Source organism: Oculina patagonica, chromosome 4 (assembly GCF_052425735.1).
Source record: "Oculina patagonica isolate OP01 chromosome 4, crgOcupat, whole genome shotgun sequence".
NCBI lineage: Eukaryota > Metazoa > Cnidaria > Anthozoa > Scleractinia > Oculinidae > Oculina > Oculina patagonica.
The window spans coordinates 60943359-60967257 of NC_135761.1; the positions used below are offsets into that span (position 1 = coordinate 60943359).

Consider the following 23899-nt stretch of genomic DNA (forward strand, 5'->3'; position numbering starts at 1 on the left):
TGGCGAAATAAAAAAAATTCGATTATTTCCGAATGTCTTTCAGTTCTCCAAACTCTCCGAATATAGCTCTTAAAAGAGAGAACTCCGATTGTTTGCACCGCAAGCTACAGTAGTTTTCTTCCGTTAGAAAAATAAATGGCAAGTCAACCGGCAACCCCAAATGCAAATGTCAGTAACCTGGAGCCCATTTCTCGAAAGCCCCGGAAACTTTTCAGGCCTGCAAAACCATTTTTAAATATCTGTATCTTAAAAAAAGAGAAGTGTATAGGCCTGAAACTTCGTATGAAGGAACCCTCTGTAAAAAGTAAAAATATGTCAATGAAACAGCTCTGTAATCATAAGGGTTTGGGATTTTGCTATGGCTTTTCGGGTGCAATTTTTTTTGGAACCAACGAGAAACGGGCCCCAGCCCCTTTCTGGTTGTTTTGTTTTAAATCAAGCGCACTGACTATGCACAATATAAAACGTGGCGCAGGACCTAGGGCTAGTAAACGAAAGAGAGGCAACTGAGAAGCACCGTTCAGTTCTTGGAACCAAAACTACGGTTTCGTAAATTCAAATATCTAATGCAAACTACTATACTCGAACCGAATACAAAAATAGAAAAACACAAACAAGATGCTGTAGCATGGGTGGTGGGAAAAGACTAGAACGGATTACTAAACTCGCGTTTATTTACTGTTTCCGTGCTACAAGGAAATTAAAACCGAAATTCTTGCTCTCATATTTTTTCTTTCTCATTACAAATCCGATATAAAATCATTTGATTGTTAAAGGTAGTCCTCCAGAGACTACCACTCGCCAGATCTTGATAAGCAGGGTTTTTTTTTTTCATGTACATAGTGTTTAGCATAGAGCACCATTAGCGACACAGGCTCGTATAGTCTTTATATTCTATTTTTCATATCTATTCATTGATTATGGCGCTGTTACTCCTCAGGTTCTTCAGGCGTGCTCTCTTCTCTTGAGTGTTTTAGTTTCTCTGTTAGGATTCCGGGCTTCTTCTTCACATCTCCTTTTCTCCACAAGACTATTTCCTACAAGATAAAAGCAACAATATCAGTGGATGGAAAAGCCATGCAATCATTACTCCTCAAGACTATTTGCAACAACACAGACAACCTAGAAAAAGAGAGAAGCCTAACATTTATTTTTATTTTTTTTTCTTATTGATATCTGCACAGTTTACATTACATAGGTACATGTATATGGAATAGAAAGTAACAGATGTCAAATTTACAATTAAGTGACAGTTAAATAACAATTATCGAATAACAAATTTACATCACTCTTAACCTAGTCTTTTAAATCAGAAAAAAACATTAAATAAGCACCATCAAAAAGAAAAAAGACGCAAAAAAAATCTCGATATTTTTGCAAATGCAATGGAACATAATATGATGTAATATGTTCGTGATTGCTATACTCGAAACTGTCACAGCACTTTCCCAGGTCCACGCTCTGCAACGACCGACACTTGTTCCAACTGTCCCATGCGAAACTGAAACTGGACGCGGCTCGATGACTTGAAGACGAGACTGCACGAGACTCCCACCACTCGACAGACCACGCGGAGCCGGATCAGGTGTCACGCAATCGTGCAGTGACCACGAAGCGCAGTCCACAATGCGGGGGAAGCGCAGCACGCACACGCAGACAGCGAGCGACCGGAGGCGCGGGGAACGGAAGACCACAGGAGAGCAGGACACAACCGGAGACCCAGAACGGAGGCCCACGACGGGGAGGTCAGGTGCCCCACCCCAACCCCCCCACAGGAATGAACAGACACGAGCGCACAGCGGGAGCGGACGACAGCCCCACAACCACACAAGGCACGCACAAAAACGAATCAAATTACATTATTCCTTATTTTATTGGCTAGGGAAATATATCTACTTCTTTTTAATATTCGAAGTTATTTTCTTTTCAATTTCCTATTTAATGATCATTTATTTTTGTTCTGATAACCTTGAATTTTTGGACATATTTGGTTTCTTCTGCAGTCCCACAAGAACAATTTTCCAATAACGATAAATCAAATGAAGGGCATTGTTTTAATGTTATTCCAAACAAAACATTTTGCAAAGTATCACGAACTGCTTGATTTGACATGCCCACAAAAACTTTTCTTATCAAGACTATTTCAAGCAACAACCTTTTCTCCACAACGCTATTTCCATGAAGACACATAACATAGACAAAAGAAGCCTAACATGCAAAACAGATTACAAGCAAAACAAGATTACTTCCAGTGAGACAGAAGAGTATTCCCCAATAACACACATAATTTCCCGCATGTTAGTATGAGGGGGGGGGGGAGGGGGTACCTACATGTTAGTATCAGTGGAGTGGATGTGAGAAATGTTGCATACCACACAAGGATAAGAAGTGGACACTAATGACATATGTAGGGAAAATATACAATATTATACTTTCAAAAAGCAGATCTTTCCAAGCCTTTTTTGGTGCAAGACATGGCCAGTTAATGATGAGTACCAATTGCCACTTTTAGGGCTTATACATGTAGGGTCCTGTTATTTAGTGCAATACATGTTGTTGTAAAACCATGGCTCTAACTGCTAAGAGCATGTCGCAAAAATGATTTTAAGAGTTCACAAAGTTTGAAAATCAAACATGAATAATTTCCCTTGAAAGATTCGTCAAAAGCCCAGACCTTTGACAACTCTGTTTTAAAGCTCTAAATGTGCTAGAGGAACTCGACACAAATTAGACTCCTCACATCATGTACCTGCTGTTTAAAGTATCTTCTCTCTTCCTCATCCACCAGGACAAGATTTAAGAAGTACCTCACAGAAAACTTCTTGTTGACATCTTTAAATGTAGGTGTCAGCTCATAGCCAGCTAGGAAAAGTCTGATGGGAATGGATTCTCCTGAAAAAGAAAGTATCAGCCACCAAATGTTATATAAATGCAATGCTAGTGGTGGGCAACATTATTTTGGCTGCACTTATAGGAAGACAACATGATCTATTTGGCCTTCCAATTCCAGAATTGTCATCAATTCTGGAATTAGACCATGTTGTCTTTCAAAATGTGCAGACAAGTATTGCACACCACTATGATAACACAAAATAACCATAATAGGTTACCTCTTTAAAAAATATACAAGTAGGATAAGCAAACCTCTCACTGGAGCTCCATCCATGATCTCATACTTGGCAATTGTTTCATTTTCATTGTAAGTATTAGGGCCTAGCAAAGAAGTGTACAGTGTATGAAGTGTTAATAAAGTTCTTATAATTTATTCAAAAAAGACAGTATTTATGCACAGTCTGGTTGGTGATCAGATCAGGGTATGAACCCACGACCACTCACATGAAAGGTGGGTGCCGCTGGTAACAAATGAAGAACATACATGTAGCTAGTCATGTGGAGAAGTTACTACAGTACAGTTGACTCCCGATAACTCGAACCTTCAAGGGAAATTGAAAATGGTTCGAGTTATCGGGAGTTCGAGTTATTGGGAATTGAAAACAAATTACCGGAAATAAGGAAAAAAGGGTGTTTACTGATTTTCTATTCATAGAGCAGTGTAGACCAGTGTACATTTTAAATAAACAAATTTAATTAGTGTATAGGTAAGCCGAAAGTGAAAAGAACAACATATTTCTAAATCGTTGTCAGGTATACATCAGAACGTAACGTAAACCTAAAAGCAAATTTAATTGCTGCGAACTTCGCAGGTTTCAAAGAGAACAACGCTAATGCTATAGGCTTAACTGCTACAGAGTTTATTCGATTTACTTTTCGAGAAAAAGTCAGTTAATTCGCCCTGGCGATAATCCTTTAAAGTTTTCTAAGGTGGGATTTGGAAGAATCGGTATCAACCTCCACACCCGGGCCTCCACAAACGAACTAAACGTCTGTAGCACGTCAATGGCGCGTCACAGTTCGTGTTTTGAGGGGCGTTCTAACTCGTGTATGTTTTTATTTCAAAATAATTTCAACCTTTTGGACTACAGCACACTGTTTGTTTTGACTTGTCATGTATTGACAGACATGGTTCGAGTTATTGAGGGTAAAATTATATAGAAAATGACCTGAAGGGAAACGAAAGTTGGTTCCAGTTAGCAGGAGATTCGAGTTATCGAGGGTTCGAGTTACCGAGGGTAAAATTACAGTAAATGTATAACGGAAATCCAGGGTAAATCGATTTTGGTTCGAGCTAGCGCGAGGTTGGAGTTAGCGAGGGTTCGAGTTATCGGGAGTCAACTGTATGTATCAATTTCAATACGTGCTATCAGGAATTAAAAAACAGTCCACTAGCTTGACACCTGATGCAGGCAAAATAATGTTCGAATCTGACTGGCAAAACTGAAAATAATTATTTTGCCCAACAGGATACTGGACTCCTTGGATCAGCCATATTTGATTCATATTTCAAAGAATAACAAACAAATTTGAGGTTTCTTGCTAATTCGCTTCAGAAAAAAATAAAATTATTATGGACAAAAAATTACTGGTCTTTACACTTTTGCCTTTAAAATCTGTCAGGTAAATTTCTAATTAAGTACATGTAGCTTTCAGCGATAACTTATCCTCAGAGAGTCTGTAATGGAAGTTTGCGAGAGCATGCTTACCCTCTTTTTCTCAGTAAAAAGGGGTCTGTCCGGGATTTTATTGACAGAAAAGATTTGCCCCTTTTTACATTTTCCATAATGCACTTTGTTTGCCCCCAAAAACAGGGGCAGATCCAGAGGGGTGGATTGGGTGACTAGCTACCCACCTTGATCCACCAAAAAAAAATGAAAAGAAACACATTAAACTAGAAAATAACGACAAGGATACTGGGTAAGGAGAAAAAAGTGTTACTTTTTTTAGCTAAAATAAAGTTGAAATAATTATTTCAAATTTTTTAACATTTTTCCCCCTTAGCCAGGCAGCCATGCAGCCACCCAAAGAACAGCCACTTTTCAGAAATAAGAGATTTTTAAAACAGGCTGTTTTGGGCATCAATTTACATACATGTACATGTAAAAGTGGCACTATCTTGATCGTTCTTGTGTTGCTTACATGTACATTCAACAACCTTAAAAAATTACATATTATTTTATCCTTTACGGCTGCTGACCTGTGCCAGTCGTTTCTCTTTTGATAATTGCTAATTCCATGTGTTTAATCTTGATTCGCACAAGAAGAAAGTAAATCTTGCCCACAATCACATCTTTCAAGTGATACCTGGGGAACAAAGATGTAAAAGGAAAAAAAACTGTTACGCAAACTCCAACCATGAGAACTACACAAACCTTCGATCAAATACAGGTTTCTCCTCAAAACATCAATACATTGTCAAAAAGAAAAGTGATAAGAATAAAAACCAACATCACCCACGGAAGAGTTAGTTTATTTATAAACAGCAGAGAAAACTTTTACTGCATTATAATGCAGGTACAATACTTGCATTTTGAATGGGATTGAGTAAACTGTGAATTACAAATTACCGGTATATGCTTTATTTTACATTACATAAACTCTGAATATGGCACAGTGTTGCTATGTACACTGACATGTATTCAGTTTACTGCTGGCTTAAAATTATAAGGGTACATACTTTGATTTGTTGTATTCAAACTCTATGTGCAAACAGTCTTCAATACCAACTTCCATTTTGATGCTGAAAAACATAAAGACAAAAAGTTAAACATTTGACAAATGGCACACAAAGCAATTGGCAAATGTTCATCAAAAAAAGGCTTCTGTCTGTAAGTGACACAGTTTAACTGAATTGTAACTTCTGAATTTGGAAAAAGTTTGATATAGAAATAAACAGAAATGATACTTTTCTAGGCACTGCACAAAATTGCAATTACAATTGTTTGAAACAGTGGAGAAACATTTAAGACAAAAAACAAACGCACAGTAGGCACATGCACTGCAAGGTAGCTATGTCGTGGGCAGTTTATCTTTACACCCGCTTTCAGTGTTACGTGCATAGTGGCTTTCTATCGACATCCATCTTTCGATGTGCTAAACTGACAAACAAGACAGATCGAAATCTGCCAATCACGGCCAACAAGCATCACCTTCTGAAATTTGTTGGCTCATTTGCATGAAACCAACACTGGTATGCGTCAGTTTTGATTGGCTCATTTCAAACAGCATGTCAAAAGCCAATGTCGAAAGATGGATGTAGAAAGATAGCTATGCACGTAACACTGAAAGAGGGTGTAAAAAACTGGCCGTTTTTCATGTTTTTCATTCGGAAACTAATCCATTTTAATCTTTTCAGGTGTAAAACATTATTATGTTCATCAGAAAAAATACTGTCCCTTTAAATGCTTCTAATCTACCAAAATTTTCTTTTGCTTTCTTATTCTTCCTTTTTCTTTCTTCAGAAAACTTTTTGGGCAGGCGGAGGGGGTGTATTTTTGGCAGGGGGAGGGGGTGGGCTTAATACTGGATAGGGCACATTATAAGAAGGAATTTGGGGTTTCAAAAATGTTTGGCCATACCAGTATATTTCTTAAGATAATAATAAGAAACACAAAACAAAACATACAGTCATCAGATAAAAATCACAATTCTTTTTTAGCAGACAGTACCAGCAAACTACTAAACAATAGGAGGCTTACAGTAAGGTTGCAGGAAATTGCAGCACTTACACGCATGTAAAATGCATGCAATTTAATTTTAATTATGTGTATAATTATGATTATTGATACCTATTGTTCATCTCAGGAAAGCTTGACAATGTGTGGACAGCCAGGTCAAGCTCTTTACTTATATCACTGATTCGTCTGATAACCGACACTCGCAGAAAATATCTGAAAATCAATAAACAAACAAACTTACACCCTGCAAATGGTAGACCACAAAGGGTTTTTAATGGTGAAGTCTACTCCAATCAAATAGGAGTCAGAAAGTTTGTCAGAGCTGGCACTTAACTCTGGTTCTTGTAGCAGAAAGGGACTAGGAGTGAATAAAAATTCCAACTGGCAGGAGGCAGACCAGTTGGCTATACACAAAGTGTGACAAAGGATTTAAACTTGGGACGACTGAGAACAAATCCAACTAGTGGCAGGGTGGAGGGGTCGAAACAGGGATCTCTGGATTACAACGCCAGCGCCCTAAACCACTTGGCTTTCAAGATGTTATTTAAGACAGCAATTTCACTGGTCACAGCTGGGGCTTTTAAGACGCTGGTACCACAAAGTTGTTATACAAGTTCAATTCTTGTGTTAAGACTGAAGTACAATGTACATTCTACAGGCATGCAACAGCCCTCTAAAGAAATATCGTAAAAACTCGTGTATAAGCCGCACTTTTTTGCCGAAATTTTGGGCTCAAAATCGTGGGTGCAGCTTATCTACGAGACCATTGCATGCAATTTTACAGGGCATCTGACAGGAAGCGGTGGTGCGGCCGTGCGGGTCCACATATATCTGCATAAATCGCTCACACTGCATCCTCTGCATCTTCTGCGCATTTTTGCGCATAAAACTGAAAAATTGCTCCATATAAGCGACAAAGCAGCTCTTTACTATCCTCACAAAAAAAAATAACAAGGAGACTGATCATTTTGAAAAAGTTTTTCCTCTCAAAACAGCGACGAAAATTTGTCCTTGAATAATTTTAAACCCCCAGGCGTTCCAAGTGTCTTTTGGCGATGGGCCTGGAAACTAGTGCCTGGCTACTAAGCTACAAACGCTTTCATGAACACAGCGCAAAATCAGGTGCAAAATTTGATGTAAAAACAGTGATGAACGAAGAAATACCTGTCAACGAATGGCAGAAAAAGATCAAAAATGTTGGTTGAAACGATGTTTATTCTATAAAGTTCTAAAATTCTGGGTAAGACTGAAGTGTTTTCCGTTTATGTGTTTATAGTACATCCTGCACATCGATCGGAAAGGCTCAAGGAATCATATTTAGCTTTATTGATTGTTGAAATTTCCTCATAATCCAGCATTTTTTCACAATCAACTGGGCATTTTTACGCCAGGTTTTATTTTTTTTTTCCAAATCATGTTTGAAATTTGGGGGTGCGGCTTATCTACGAGTGCGGCTTATACACGAGTTTTTACGGTATTATTCTATCCAAACAAACCTACCTTAACCGAACATTTGCTCCAGTGTAAGTCTCATAAGGCTTCTCAACATTCACAAACTCAAAATCATATGATGCACTCTGTGTTAGTTCTCCAGGTCGTGCTAAATCTCTCACCAGTGAAGTAAATTCATGATGATTGCCACGATCATAAAAAAGTTCTGAAAAATTGAACAAGCAAATAGTTGTCAGCTTGAAGATTTGTTGAAAAATTTATTGTAAAAAAATACCACAGGTGAGGTACAATGTAGTGATAGTATGGAATACTTGAATGTAGAAACATCTGGAATGCAACCCTTTGAATAAATTTCGAAATATGTGTCATAAATTTTTTTAACAACAGCAGAAAGAGTAAACGTACATACATGTACAGTGTCGCTGGCAGTGTTGTTCAATTTCTGTGGCTCTGTTACCAAAACTTCACCTTTACACAGAAACAAACATCCCTCCAAGTTTATTTTTTTCCTTAGTGCCCATTTGGCCACCAACTGCTCAAGTTTGGTCGCCAATGAAAAATTTTAGACACTAAATTAAGTTCATGCTTTTAATCCTTCTTCACAACTTTAGATGCCAGGCTGGCGACTTCAGTTTCAATTTAGTTGCCAGCTCCAAAATGTTAGTTGCCATGGCAACTAAAATGGTCTTTACTTGGAGGGTTGAACAAAGGCTTAGCCAACAAAATAACTAATGGGTTTTCTGTTGCAATAGCAGAGTAAAATTGAGGGATAAGTTGTGGGGAGGGGGTCTGAGCAATGCAATGCCACAAAAAAATCAGCAAGATTCTGCAATGTACTGCGAAAAAATTGGAAAACTTCACAATGTCATAGTTAGCCTGCATAGCTGTTGGTATTGTTGTCATGAAGGGAAAAGTGACAAAAACAAACAGCAGGGCTATAAAAACAATGTCACAACTTTTAAGTGGTTATTAAACAATCAAATTGTACATTTACTAGAACCACTTGCAATCATATATATATATATATTAACTTGTGTGACTAAATAAAGCTGTTTCAGCTCATTTCCGAAACAGGAAGAAACCCAAGCATGGTCAGGAAACATCAAGGACTATAGTTGACCACAGGCCCGTAGGGAGGGGGGTGCGATGGGTGCGTCCGCACCCACCCCCCCCCCCCCAAGAGCCTTGAGAGTCCGCTCATTGTGAAAAATATAATAAAAAAATAAATAAAGAAGAAGAAGAAGAATCGTTTATTAAAAACCATAATACTTCGCAGTCCTTAGACTGAATTACGTGTACTGTTGTTACAATGTTACGGTCAAAGGGAAAGGGGTATTTCTGTACTTCGACTATTTACATTTAATATGGTCTTTTGGGCTGAAGGTTCACCATTTGCAGATTCGTGCAAGTATATTTTGGACCAAATTGTCTTATTCTAGGTTAATTTCAACAATACATTCTACCTAATGTCCTTTATAGTTGAACCGTTCGAAGTTCCATTAAACAGAGAGTATACTGGGTACTTGTTAGGCTCGGAAGCACCCAAGAAGGTTGGAGATCGCCACTCTGCTAAAATATCAACAAACCGACTCTGGCTGATTTACGTATGTAATTACCATTTGACACTGAAATGAAGAAACCGATCTTTTTCCTGTTTTCCTTTTATGTTCTGCGTCATTGTTAGCTAATGGATTGTAAATTACGTTTTCAAGATTCTATTTCTAAAAATACGATTTAAATGTAAAAATGTACCAGAATTGTTGTCGTTGTTACCTTCATTTTTACCTGCCTTTTTTCTAAAAAACTGTCTTTAAAACGCACGAAATGCTGTCTCAGATAAGCTTTTTTTTTCAAAATTTTCTGGGGGAGGATACTCCCACACCCCCCTACATTTTCGCGCCTGCGGCGCTGAAGATTTTGCGCTGGAGTCGCTCCTACGCTCCCCCCATACAAAATCCTGGTTACAGGCCTGAACCAGAACATTGAAAAGTGCATCCCGCAGGATTGAAGGATATATACCGCAATACAAGGTTAAAATTACAAAAATGCTGCAAGAGAAATTGGCCAATACTGCAAACACCAATGCCCCCCCCCCCTCAAGATTTCATTATTTTTAAAATGAAAACTAAATTAGCTAAACTTAGAAGAACACTGCCTACACTGAACATGTATAAAGGCAATCAGAGCATTGAGTTGCAACTGATATGACATCATCATCACCATGTTGTCCATGTTGTCAGTTCCACCAACATGGCTGCTATCACCATACACTGCACATAGATTATCAATGGTATCTGAATAACAATTAAATGCTCACCTATTTGTCCCACAAACTCTATTTTTATGCCGTGATGCTCCAGTTTCTTTCCAGGAACTTTCAAGTTCACATTGACCTGTTTAAAAAGCAGTATTACATGTACATAAAACATGAAAAAGTCGATCAAGTTACAGTGGCTCTATCACCAGGCTTTGCAACAGGGAAGTGTCTTGCCTAAGAACACAACACGAGGTGCAATGGCCAGTGCTGAAAACCAGATCTTCTTACAAGATTGAGACTCCATCACAAACAGTCAATATGAATACATAATAGATTAGCAATTTACAGACCAGTCAATTTCCCAAGACAAACTGGTGGAACCCTAGTTTGGAGCAAGTCACCTTTTTCTTATGGCAGTATGCAAATTCACACATGTACAGTAGTTTGAGAGTGCACATCTCCACTATTTTATTCATTCTTTCTACTTTTGCTTTGTAGTAGAAATCTTGATAGTCACTGACATAAGATTTATTTCCTTGCATCTTGTCTGCTACAGGGTACATGTCTCTACCAGCCCTTTATCTTTTTTTCAAAAAAAAACTGATGTTTAGGTCCCCAGCTTGGCACGTTTGTAGATACAGTTGGTGGATCACTTGAACAAGTGCAATGTCCCCTATCCCCTTCCCTAGGTACCCCATAACTTGTCTATAGATACCCCTTCCCACCCTCACAACACCTTGATAAACAAAGGGACATTGTAACCTTTATAAATTAAAAACCACTTTTGTTTCATTGACAGCAACTTATAAAAACACAAAACATTCTACAAAGCTTAAATTGTACAAAATACCGGCTAAAATAGCTTGACGCGAAGCACAAAATTCAACTCTCAAAGATCATTTCAACATTTATATTAGCTAGCTAGTGTTATGATTAGATCGTTTTGTGCACGAAGACAAAAGTGCTCATCGACTACATAAATGAACTGAAGCTATGTTTAGAAATGCGATCGCAAGGCAACGGGAACAATAAACCTGGTAAGTAATGAATTTAATAAGCTTTTAATACTTGTGACTCGAGATCGACTGACCATTGACCTAAAGCACTGATCTTGTTAATGTTGTTAACCGCGAGGCTCGAGCTTAATGCACATCAATTTCTTGCATGCGATTAAAAACTACATGTACATTAGTAAAATGGGTAAATTAAGAGACCAGTTAACGCTCATACCTTCCCAGCTACGGTTTCCCCGTCGTAGTACAAATACAACTTCTCCTTTTTGCCATCCTCGTTTTTCACGTCAACCTGCTTGCGGTTCGCCGAGTTAGCGAGCTCGATTTCGACTTCAGCAGACTGGCCAAATCCGAAGAAGCTCTACGAGAAAAGAGCGGAGATTGTATTGTTAATCAATCCGAGAGACGCTGGTGCAAAATCCAGCTCTAATTTGCGATACATACCATCCTAAAAGTGTAAGTGCCAAAGATGATATCCAAGATGGCCTTCTTCCTCCTGATTAGCCTCGCTCTGACGCAGGGGGCGCGTGATTCAAGTGAGCCCAAATTATTGACCGAGCGAGGGTAGGTAGGGACAACTCTTTGACACACTGTCCACAGGCATACCAGGCTTATTTCGAGAGAGAAAATTTATAATACAGCCTGATCAAGGCGGGACTAAACGTGAGGGCCTTTGTTTCGCCGCTTATGATGGGTTAACCGGAAATATATCGTTCGCGTCTCAAGCAAAAAACCTATGCTCATCCCATAAAGCTATGTTTGGGGGTGTTTAGTAAATTTTTGGGGGATTGTTGGGGATGTTTGGGAGGAAATAGTTTTTCTCAAATAAAAAGAATTTGTAAAAAATTTAGAGAAATAAGAAATATTGACGATTTGATGTAGTTTTAAAATTCGAATTTAAAGTTAAAAATTTATAGTAGATGGACACCACTTCCAAAAATAATTTTCTTTCTTTTACCCCTTCTTAAAACCTCTCAACAATTCAGTAAAATTCAAATTTTGTCCCGCCTTAACATTAAAAAGCCAAAGGTTTATTCTGTGGCAAGCTGTCCTATTATGAAAAAGAGTATTTTGATTGTTTGCAATTTTCCTGGAATATAGCTGGAAAGGAATGTACAATAAGACTGCAAATACAGCTGATTCCTCAATTGGCTTATATAAAGTACACAGGAAGTAGCAACACCCGAGAGTAGCTCGAGACTTTCCTGAATGTACCGATAGATAACCCTAAGGCAGAAAACGGCAGTTCTGCCAAGAAGTAGAGCTTCCATGGAGACTTAGAAAATTACTTTTGGACAGTTTTGCCTCGTAAACATCATTGCCCAGAAGAACATAACGGCCCACCTAATCCCAAGAGAAAAGGAATAAGACGATGATCACGCGGTTGTCCGTGCTCATATGAATGGACGCTGTGTGATAACAAATCAGATATTGCATAATGGCCACCCAATGGCGGCCACTGTTATCCGCCCATGGAAACTCTGCATCTCGGCAGAACCTACCGTTTTAATACTAAATTGTCTTAGTTATGAGCAGAAGCTACTGCTCGATTCGATTTTTTCACTTGAAGACCGTTAAGTCCGACACCAAATGTTTATTTGGACATTGTTATTTTGTCCACCCTTGTCGAAGGTGTTGAACAATTTTCGTCTCAATTGTTACGCGTTCTTGTCCAAATGTTTCATCGATGATGATACGTAGCTCTGTTCCCGTATTGCCGAGATCTGGTGGTGATTTGTGCCGAAATGTCGCCTACCAGCCGAAATCTCGCCAGCCAGCATTTTAACAAAATACAAAACTAATCGAGCCAGCCCGCTCATTGAACTCATCTGAAGAGGCACTAAAACGTCAATTTTGGCTGTGCTGACCTGTGTTTTTATGAGTTGTTAAAACATCAGCCACTGACACTTTGTTTCCAAGCTTTGAATATACTCAGTACAGATTAGCTATCTACTGCAACAAACGATCTATCAGTGTATTCCCAAGAAATATCTTGGTATAAATAATTCGTACCTGCGCATGATTTAGAAAATGATCTAAAAACAATGCTTATTGGCGTTTGCTACTGTATTAAAGAAAATTGTGCAAGAGTTAGTTCAAGATAAGCTAGCTATAAGCTATACTAGCTACAAGTTGTCATGCATCAACCAGAAATACACAGGAAACAAAATTCACACGAGTTTACGTTTGACAATAAATGTACAAATAACGCATTGACAATGAAGAAAAATTGCTCGATGGTAAATATCAATAAAGTATTAAAATAATCACCGACTGCACACTCATTAAAAGACGAGTGAAAATAAAAGCATTTTAACAGTTATGGATACATTTTTAGGATTTTGCTAAACTATATTATTATTCTTGTCTACACCATCAATTGGCAAGTCAAATAAATCAACATTTTAGAATTAGGCTAATATCATATCGTTTCATCATGTGATGCAAAATGCCTGGTCGTTTTTTAAAAAGGAATTGTTTATTCGTTTCAGAGGTGTTGTTATGTTTCATACCGCATGATGCTTCGGTCCAGTGTGACATACGTGAGTACAAAAAATGTCGCGCATAAACGGAGAATTCTTAAACAGAGAAAATATCACGCGAATGTCATTTGCTAATAGATGAGGAAAAAACTAATTGAATACTCATTGATATAAACTGCCCGAAGGTATTTATGAGTATGGTCATAAATTATTAAGTGCACGCTCATGTAAATGAAATGAGCAGAATTTTCGAGCTAAGTACGGCCCAATGCTCCGTTTATAGCTGGAATTTGAAGAACTGCAAGAAAAGAAAACAAGATCAGCATTTTAGAATTGAAGCTGGCATTATTCATTGAACATTTGTTGAAAATCCTTGGTTATTAGAAAAAGTAATTTGTTGCTATTATAACGTTCTGACTTTAGCAAAAGAACATTATAAGCAGTTGGGAATTGATTTATCCATGCAAATCGTATGCAGAGAAGACAATGAAGTGGGCAGAAGTTCTGGCAAACAGAAGGTTTAATTACGTATCCAAATTGGTCGTCGTGCTCGGCGTCAGCGGATCTTCAAATTGGCCAAAACAAGTAGGCAGAAAACGGCAAGTTCTGCCAAGAAGTAGAGCTTCCGTGGAGACTTGACAAAAATGGGACAGTTTTCCTCGCAAATTCCATTGCCCAGAAGAACATAACGTCCCGCCTTAATCTAATATGAGCATAAGATAAGCAAGCTATAAGTTGTCATGCATCAACCAGAAATACACAGGAAACAAAATTCACACTACTTTACGTTTAACAACAAATGAACAAATAACGCATTGACAATGAAGAAGAATTGCTCGATGGTAAATATCAATAAGGTATTAAAAAAATCACTGACTGCACACTCGTTAAAAGACGAGTGAAAATAAAAGAATTTTAATAGTTATGGATACATTTTTAGGATTTTGCTAAACTATATTACTATTCTTGTCTACACCATCAATTGGCAAGTCAAATAAATCAGCATTTTAGAATTTAGGCTAATATCATATCGTTTCATCATGTGATGCAAAATGCCTGGTCGTTTTTTAAAAAGGAATGTTTATTCGTTCCAGAGGTGTTGTTATGTTTCATACCGCATGATGCTTCGGTCCAGTGTGACATACGTGAGTACAAAAAAATGTCGCACATAAACGGAGAATTCTTAAACTGAGCAAATATCACGCGAATGTCATTTGCTAATAGATGAGGAAAAAACTTATTGAATACTCATTGATATAAACTGCCCGAAGGTATTTATGAGTATGGTCATAAATTATTAAGTGCACGCTCATGTGAATGAAATGAGCAGAAGTTTCGAGCTAAGTACGGCCCAATGCTCCGTTTATAGCTGGAATTTGAAGAACTGCAAGAAAAGAAAAAAAATCAGCATTTTAAAATTGAAGCTGGCATTATTCATTGAACATTTGTTGAAAATCCTTGGTTATTAGAAAAAGTAATTTTGTTGCTATTATTTCGTTCTGACTTTAGCAAAAGAACATTATAAGCAGTTGGGAATTGATTTATCTATGCAAATCATATGCAGAGAAGACAATGAAGTGGGCAGAAGTTCTGGCAAAACAGAAGGTTTAATTACGTATCCAAATTGGTCGTCGTGCTCGGCGTCAGCGGATCTTCAAATTGGCCAAAACAAGTAGGCAGAAAACGGCAAGTTCTGCCAAGAAGTAGAGTTTCCGTGGAGACTTGACAAAAATGGGACAGTTTTCCTCGCAAATTCCATTGCCCAGAAGAACATAACGTCCCGCCTTAATCTAATATGAGCATAAGATAAGCAAGCTATAAGTTGTCATGCATCAACCAGAAATACACAGGAAACAAAATTCACACTACTTTACGTTTAACAACAAATGAACAAATAACGCATTGACAATGAAGAAGAATTGCTCGATGGTAAATATCAATAAGGTATTAAAAAAATCACTGACTGCACACTCGTTAAAAGACGAGTGAAAATAAAAGAATTTTAATAGTTATGGATACATTTTTAGGATTTTGCTAAACTATATTACTATTCTTGTCTACACCATCAATTGGCAAGTCAAATAAATCAGCATTTTAGAATTTAGGCTAATATCATATCGTTTCATCATGTGATGCAAAATGCCTGGTCGTTTTTTAAAAAGGAATGTTTATTCGTTCCAGAGGTGTTGTTATGTTTCATACCGCATGATGCTTCGGTCCAGTGTGACATACGTGAGTACAAAAAAATGTCGCACATAAACGGAGAATTCTTAAACTGAGCAAATATCACGCGAATGTCATTTGCTAATAGATGAGGAAAAAACTTATTGAATACTCATTGATATAAACTGCCCGAAGGTATTTATGAGTATGGTCATAAATTATTAAGTGCACGCTCATGTGAATGAAATGAGCAGAAGTTTCGAGCTAAGTACGGCCCAATGCTCCGTTTATAGCTGGAATTTGAAGAACTGCAAGAAAAGAAAAAAAAATCAGCATTTTAAAATTGAAGCTGGCATTATTCATTGAACATTTGTTGAAAATCCTTGGTTATTAGAAAAAGTAATTTTGTTGCTATTATTTCGTTCTGACTTTAGCAAAAGAACATTATAAGCAGTTGGGAATTGATTTATCTATGCAAATCATATGCAGAGAAGACAATGAAGTGGGCAGAAGTTCTGGCAAAACAGAAGGTTTAATTACGTATCCAAATTGGTCGTCGTGCTCGGCGTCAGCGGATCTTCAAATTGGCCAAAACAAGTAGGCAGAAAACGGCAAGTTCTGCCAAGAAGTAGAGTTTCCGTGGAGACTTGACAAAAATGGGACAGTTTTCCTCGCAAATTCCATTGCCCAGAAGAACATAACGTCCCGCCTTAATCTAATATGAGCATAAGATAAGCAAGCTATAAGTTGTCATGCATCAACCAGAAATACACAGGAAACAAAATTCACACTACTTTACGTTTAACAACAAATGAACAAATAACGCATTGACAATGAAGAAGAATTGCTCGATGGTAAATATCAATAAGGTATTAAAAAAATCACTGACTGCACACTCGTTAAAAGACGAGTGAAAATAAAAGAATTTTAATAGTTATGGATACATTTTTAGGATTTTGCTAAACTATATTACTATTCTTGTCTACACCATCAATTGGCAAGTCAAATAAATCAGCATTTTAGAATTTAGGCTAATATCATATCGTTTCATCATGTGATGCAAAATGCCTGGTCGTTTTTTAAAAAGGAATGTTTATTCGTTCCAGAGGTGTTGTTATGTTTCATACCGCATGATGCTTCGGTCCAGTGTGACATACGTGAGTACAAAAAAATGTCGCACATAAACGGAGAATTCTTAAACAGAGCAAATATCACGCGAATGTCATTTGCTAATAGATGAGGAAAAAACTTATTGAATACTCATTGATATAAACTGCCCGAAGGTATTTATGAGTATGGTCATAAATTATTAAGTGCACGCTCATGTGAATGAAATGAGCAGAAGTTTCGAGCCAAGTACGGCCCAATGCTCCGTTTATAGCTGGAATTTGAAGAACTGCAAGAAAAGAAAAAAAAAATCAGCATTTTAGAATTGAAGCTGGCATTATTTATTGAACATTTGTTGAAAATCCTTGGTTATTAGAAAGAGTAATTTTGTTGCTATTATAACGTTCTGACTTTAGCAAAAGAACATTATAAGCAGTTGGGAATTGATTTATCCATGCAAGTCATATGCAGAGAAGACAATGAAGTGGGCAGAAGTTCTGGCAAAACAGAAGGTTTAATTACGTATCCAAATTGGTCGTCGTGCTCGGCGTCAGCGGATCTTCAAATTGGCCAAAACAAGTAGGCAGAAAACGGCAAGTTCTGCCAAGAAGTAGAGCTTCCGTGGAGACTTGACAAAAATGGGACAGTTTTCCTCGCAAATTCCATTGCTCAGAAGAACATAACGTCCCGCCTTAATCTAATATGAGCATAAGATAAGCAAGCTATAAGTTGTCATGCATCAACCAGAAATACACAGGAAACAAAATTCACACTACTTTACGTTTAACAACAAATGAACAAATAACGCATTGACAATGAAGAAGAATTGCTCGATGGTAAATATCAATAAGGTATTTAAAAATCACTGACTGCACACTCGTTAAAAGACGAGTGAAAATAAAAGAATTTTAATAGTTATGGATACATTTTTAGGATTTTGCTAAACTATATTATTATTCTTGTCTACACCATCAATTGGCAAGTCAAATAAATCAGCATTTTAGAATTTAGGCTAATATCATATCGTTTCGTCATGTGATGCAAAATGCCTGGTCGTTTTTTAAAAAGGAATGTTTATTCGTTTCAGAGGTGTTGTTATGTTTCATACCGCATGATGCTTCGGTCCAGTGTGACATACGTGAGTACAAAAAAATGTCGCACATAAACGGAGAATTCTTAAACAGAGCAAATATCACGCGAATGTCATTTGCTAATAGATGAGGAAAAAACTTATTGAATACTCATTGATATAAACTGCCCGAAGGTATTTATGAGTATGGTCATTAATTCACAAGTGACACTACGTCGTGAGACAAATGTAATTTTGTTGCTATTATTTCGTTCTGACTTTAGCAAAAGAACATTATAAGCAGTTGGGAATTGATTTAACCATGCAAATCATATGCAGAGAAGACAAAAAAGTGAGCAGAAGTTCTGGCAAAACAGAAGGTTTAATTACGTATCCAAATTGGTCATCGCGCTCGGCGTCTGCCTGTAGGCAAGAAAAGGTAAGTTCTTCTAAGAAGCAGAACTTCCATGGAGACTTAGAACATAAAAATGGCACAGTTTTACTCGCAAACATCATTGCCCAGAAGAACGTTACAGGTTGCAGATCAGTTTGGTGAAGTTGACTGTTGAAGAAACCACTTCTCTTGAAAGTAAGTATTATAGTAGTTTTATTTCGATTTCATCTGTTAAGAAACACCGAGTTTTTTTACCTTTCCCATTAACTCGTAGTTTCTCTAACATTTCGCATATGGGTTCTACTATACTCTGTCCTTGTGACTGCTGTTTATATTCATAACAAGACAATGTTTTTATTTTATTGCGTCTTCATCTAGAAGATCCAGATAAGGGGTCCTGACTTGACCATTCTAATGCAAAGCCGGTGCCATTCCTGCAACCGTTATTAATAAAATACATTTCATCTTGCTAGGAACGTTGTTTTTAAGTATGGAAGTTTGTATAGTGCTTTAATTTTGTGGGGTATTGTTGGGCTCGTGTGATTGAGTTTTTTTGGCTTTCGTGTGAAGACTGTTCTGTACACAGGTTGCCCGAGTAAATCTGTGGTTTAACAATTCGTGTTTGCTTCTTTGCCATTAACCCGTTCTGTAGCTTTGAGTTCCAACTGAAACTAAAAGTAAAGTCAATTTATTAATAAATGTTTATGAATATTCCCTCGACAGGTATGTATGTCAAGTGTGGAGTTTTCCTGTTGATGCTTATGTGTGGCATTGGATATTGTAAGTACACCTTTTTCTAGGTCTTTATGTACGGTCTAGTAATGAACTCTGAAAAATTACCGAGTTGTGTCTTCCAAAAGATTTATAGGGACTCGCTAAAAACTCGCTGTTACGGCCTTTTCAGAAGGGGGGGGGGGGAGTGGGGGGGGGGGGGGGGGTAAGTGAGGATTTGTGCTACGATCTCTCTCGCTCCCCGTTACATTACTCACAAGTTATAATTTAGATGGTTTATCCAACGTTTAAAAATCGTTTTCAGCAACCACCATCTTCGTTTCGCAATCTTGGATTGCTTGATTTTTCCTTGACGTCAGAAAACCATCAACGAATCAAAACCAATATAAGGACAATAAAATGTTCTAAAAATATAAAAGTCACTGATACGAGGTGAACTATTTTCATTAATAAGCATGCACAAAATTTTAAAACTGTGATAAAAGTGCCTGTCAAAATATATGATGTGGTTGTCATAGAATCAGGTCATCAAGTTTCGTAAAATATATCATTTATATCATTTCAAGATAATATATTCAAAACTTCCTTTTTTTCAAAAGCTTTGGTGGTATTTAAGCATAGAAAAATTTATTGAAGTTAATGTAAAGTCCAGGGAGTCAATCACTCGGCCCTACCACCTCCTTCCCGATCTGGAATAGCTTTAATTCATTACAGGTCTCATTTGTGCAGGTTGCTAATTTAATTCGTTGCTTTTTTTTTCTTTTCAACAGGTACAGGTATGATTTGTTAATTTCAGTGATTTCCTTGCAACAAAGGACTAAAGGAGTAAAGGGACAAGACACAGCTAGCTGCCTCTTGTATTGTTGTTTTGCCTCGTAAACGGCTGGATTTCAATAAGCTTTCAAATAAAATTGCTTGTTTGCTTTGTTTTTACGCTTGCAGAGAAGCTTAAGTCCAATCTGGAAATAAACTCTCTTATTTCTCAAACGCTGAGCGTTTGAGAAATAAGAGAAAACTGAAATATGACTTAAAATTACTAGGATGTTGGTGCCATGATCAGGACGAGGGTTATTGTGCACACAACCAACATTTGTGCCACCTGGGCGATCATTCATATTTCATGTATCGGCATTGTCCAGCCACTTGCGGACTTTGTGGTAAGTTTGTGTGTATTGTTAGTTTATTTTAAAATTAAAATTGCTTGTCTCGTTTTATTATAATCCACCCATGCAGCCAAATTATCTGTACCTCACCTTGCTATTTTTGCTGTTTTTTTCGGGAGCATGTCTTCAAAAGAATTACTGCCTTTGTAGAACATAATAAGAGGATCTTTAAAAAGATGGAAAAAAATGTGCTCTTAAAATAATTGAAGGTTTCGAAGGCTCTTATGTAAAAAATCTTGGTGCTGATGCACCAATAACATGAATTCAATCCAATCCATCGTAGGCAAAAAGATAGCGACTGGTACATTTACCTCTAATTCTTCGCGCATGAAAAAAAAAACTAAAAAGGCTTATAAAAACGAACATGTTAGTTCTAAAAGTTCCAAAACTGACATACGCAATGTTGTTAGTTTAGGGAAAAGTTCCGAAAAAATGGCTTTCTATGTTGATATTGGATTTGTTAGGTTCGCAAGGTATTGTGGTAAAATGTACAGCCGGCCACCATATGCATCTTTAGTTCGGAGATTTTGCTGGTACAGCAGGATATAATCACTTGTTAGTGTTTGTAAATCTGTCTGCTTGACAAATTGATTAATAATACTGCAAGAAGAAAGAAATTGACTATTAAGGCTCCTAGAATTGCGATCAATAGTTGTAATCGTTGCACAGGGAGCACCACTTAAGAACAGGATAAGTCCCCCCCCCCCCCCCCCCTTGCCCCGTGTGATCTCCAAAATGAAGCAAATGGGGATGCTCGGCGGAAATATTTTTGGTAGGAGAGACGCGACGAAAGATGTGTCACGTGAAACTATCAGAATATCTCTTTCTTGATTTTTATCACGAAAATAAGAAACGCACATACTGAGTTGTTTAAAAATGCATGCGTTTACTCATTAGAGCAGTGAACCAAGAAGTCGTCCCACATTCGCAAGTCCTAAACATAATTTATTTGTTTATTGATCTATGTTTTCATTTCGTTGTTTGTTTTTTGTTCATTTATTTTAATAGACAGTAATCCTTGCTGGTGTGAAGATTATGACCCTGGAAGTTGTGCTCAATTTAAGGAACGCGGAGATTGCGGCCCAGGCCCACATACACAGCTTGGCAATCTCTTTTATTGTCCTAAAACGTGTGGCGTCTGTTACTGGTGAGATTCCTTCTTTAGATAACAAATGCTATAGCCAGAATTTAACTGTATTCGGACCGGGAGAGAAATGGTAGCACAGGGGGAAGGGGAGGGGTGGAGAGTGGACCTGAATCCGTCTGCGCGTACTAAAGTGTTGATTGCTTCTTTTATATTTAAGCAAATTTCACAAAACTTTGTGACTTTCTCTGAAATAATTTTAAAGCATGTAACGAGGCAGTTTTGGTGCGACTCGTCAGTGTTATCTGATCGATAAATCAAATCCAAAGTGGCGAATCCCATATGGCGGCTGTTCGAAAATCCTGACTTAGTTCCTTAGTCACATGACATGATCATGCCTTGAAAAAGTTCAGTTATTCAAGTTCTTTAAGACGCATATGCTGACTTGTGTAATGAAGAAGAGCAGCCCGCAAGTTTCTCGAAATGTATCCAGAAATCGCCCATGATTTGTTCAAAAACGAAAGTTCTTTTTTTTTCATTTGGTCGTAAGTGAAATTGTGCTAAAAAGTCTATAAAAGTAAAATTTCTGAGCATTTTCTTCCACAATTTCACTGCAACAGCAGTTGCTAAATAATAATATCTTTGTCCTTAATTACAACTAACGTTAATTATCATTCGATGCAATTTTTTCTTCCTTTTCCTTGGCCGAGAGCCCACCACGTGATCTGCAAATAACTGCCTACAAATAATGGTCTGCTCATGCACATTAGCGTCTGACAGTGATTTTGTTACAAAAAATATTCTGCTCATGCGTAGTTGTGTCCACTTCCGAGAAAAAATGGCAGCTAGTTTTCCAGAGATGAAGAAGAGCGGTTAGATTTTTTCTTCTAGGCCCGAAAAAAACAGCGAGCTACAAAGAAGGCAATGGAATTTCCTCTCATTGTATTTTGGCACTATCTGAAAGAAAGAGAATTGGATGAAGACCAGCTCGTATTATCGAAGGCGAAGTTACGCTTTCGTCTGTATTAATTCAGCAAGAAATAGTGCAATTTCCACGCAGTTTCCAAAGGTACTTTGTGCGAAACAAATTCAGTGATCGAATGATAAAACAGTTATTGAACTCGGTTCTCGCAAAATATCGTGATTTGTCAGTGTCTTGCAGTTCAATTAATATTTGCCTCAGCCTTCGGCTTCGGCAAATAATTGATCTGCTCGCCACTGACAAATCACGATATTTTGCTCAACCTCGTCCAATAACTGTTAATTATTTAAAGTAGAGTGGATTACAAGGTTTTCTATCATTAAGAAAAATCGTATCTTAACTTGAAAGTGACGACGAACCAATGAACACAATGAGAATGATAGTTCTTAAAGGAAAGTTCACCATAATTAAAAATTAAGAAATCCCTTTATGGGAAGACATCGAATGACGTCACGCTTGCATTGTTGACAAGTTTGTGATAATTCATTGCTGAATGAGCAAAACGTTGTCGATATTAAGTCAAAAAGAATGTCAGATCTTCCCCAGAAATCTTCCGCAAGCTTCAGGAAGATTAAATCTTAATTTAACGTTTATTAAATGGTTTGAAATTGCTCGGTGGGAAAAGGGTTTCTCGATATGTCAAGTTGCCAAGCAAGTGGTGGATAACGTTAAAGTAACGGTAAGTGTTCAAAGCATGTTAAGGAGATACTGCAAGAAAACAGCTTAATTATTTTTTCTTTTGCAGATTCAACAAGGTTGTTCAAAGAAAGCCAAGTATCCAGAACAAAGGGGAAACTTAGAAACTGGAAAATCATGTTACTTATGACAAACTAATCATGGTTTAAAACAATAAACGAAGGGTTTAAAAGACAACGCCTGCGAGATTTATTTCTTTCGAATTCTTGCCTTGATCTTCGATCCTTGAATTAATAGAAAATGCAAAAGCAATACTTTTTTTATTTTCTCACCGTTCAAGTTTGATAAAAGAATAAAAACAGCCCCCTGTCCTTGACAAGCTTCCTTTCTTCGGTATAAAGCGTAACTTGAGCTCCAAAAAAGAATAAGCACTCGGACGCTTAAATAATAAAACTCCTTGGGAAAAAAAAAAAAAAAAACCTATTTTAGAAACTTTAAAGCTAATGTAGGGACCGCTTTTCCCTGTTACAAGGGTTACTAGATCAGCGCCTAATTGCAAAAAAAAAAAAGAAAATGAGAAAGAAACACGAATCTGATACAAGCCAAACATCGAGTTGACACGTTCTATGCGGAACCTATCTCGGCCCTATATGACATCAAAAGTCGTAACATTGATCAAAAAGTATTGATGTATAATGATTTTTACAAGCACTATTTCCAGAAACCAGGTTTTTGTCTTAAGATTCTACGATGATCCAACGATGCGACTTCCAACTTCCGCTATAGAATAGA

The 23899-nt window shown here is 37.4% G+C and overlaps 2 protein-coding genes across 2 annotated transcripts; one reads left to right on the forward strand and one right to left on the reverse strand.

Moving 5' to 3' along the window:
* Positions 1-656: 656 nt before the first annotated feature.
* On the reverse strand, positions 657-11915 carry LOC144647797 (vacuolar protein sorting-associated protein 26B-like). Its single transcript, XM_078507502.1, has 10 exons — positions 11739-11915; positions 11512-11655; positions 10342-10417; positions 8073-8229; positions 6684-6785; positions 5573-5635; positions 5093-5199; positions 3145-3213; positions 2750-2892; positions 657-1037 (listed from the first exon to the last, which is right to left on the reverse strand). Exons 1-10 carry the CDS (start codon positions 11739-11741, stop codon positions 930-932), a joined length of 972 nt encoding a protein of 323 aa, XP_078363628.1. The 5' UTR covers positions 11742-11915; the 3' UTR covers positions 657-929.
* Positions 11916-20184: 8269 nt separating this feature from the next.
* On the forward strand, positions 20185-23344 carry LOC144648929 (uncharacterized). Its single transcript, XM_078508379.1, has 3 exons — positions 20185-20399; positions 21414-21552; positions 23217-23344. Exons 1-3 carry the CDS (start codon positions 20295-20297, stop codon positions 23303-23305), a joined length of 333 nt encoding a protein of 110 aa, XP_078364505.1. The 5' UTR covers positions 20185-20294; the 3' UTR covers positions 23306-23344.
* Positions 23345-23899: the final 555 nt, after the last annotated feature.

Excerpts from the sequence above, each read along its gene's own strand:
- LOC144647797 (XM_078507502.1), bottom strand. Across the intron at positions 10,418-11,511 it reads GGGAAACCGTAGCTGGGAAG|GTCAATGTGAACTTGAAAGT; the intron begins GTATGAGCGTTA and ends CTTTTTAAACAG. Across the intron at positions 3,214-5,092 it reads AAGAGAAACGACTGGCACAG|GCCCTAATACTTACAATGAA; the intron begins GTCAGCAGCCGT and ends CTTCTTTGCTAG.
- LOC144648929 (XM_078508379.1), top strand. The coding sequence starts at position 20,295 with ATGATCAGGACGAGGGTTATTGTGCACACAACCAACATTTGTGCCACC. Across the intron at positions 20,400-21,413 it reads AGCCACTTGCGGACTTTGTG|ACAGTAATCCTTGCTGGTGT; the intron begins GTAAGTTTGTGT and ends TTATTTTAATAG. Across the intron at positions 21,553-23,216 it reads ACGTGTGGCGTCTGTTACTG|ATTCAACAAGGTTGTTCAAA; the intron begins GTGAGATTCCTT and ends TTTCTTTTGCAG.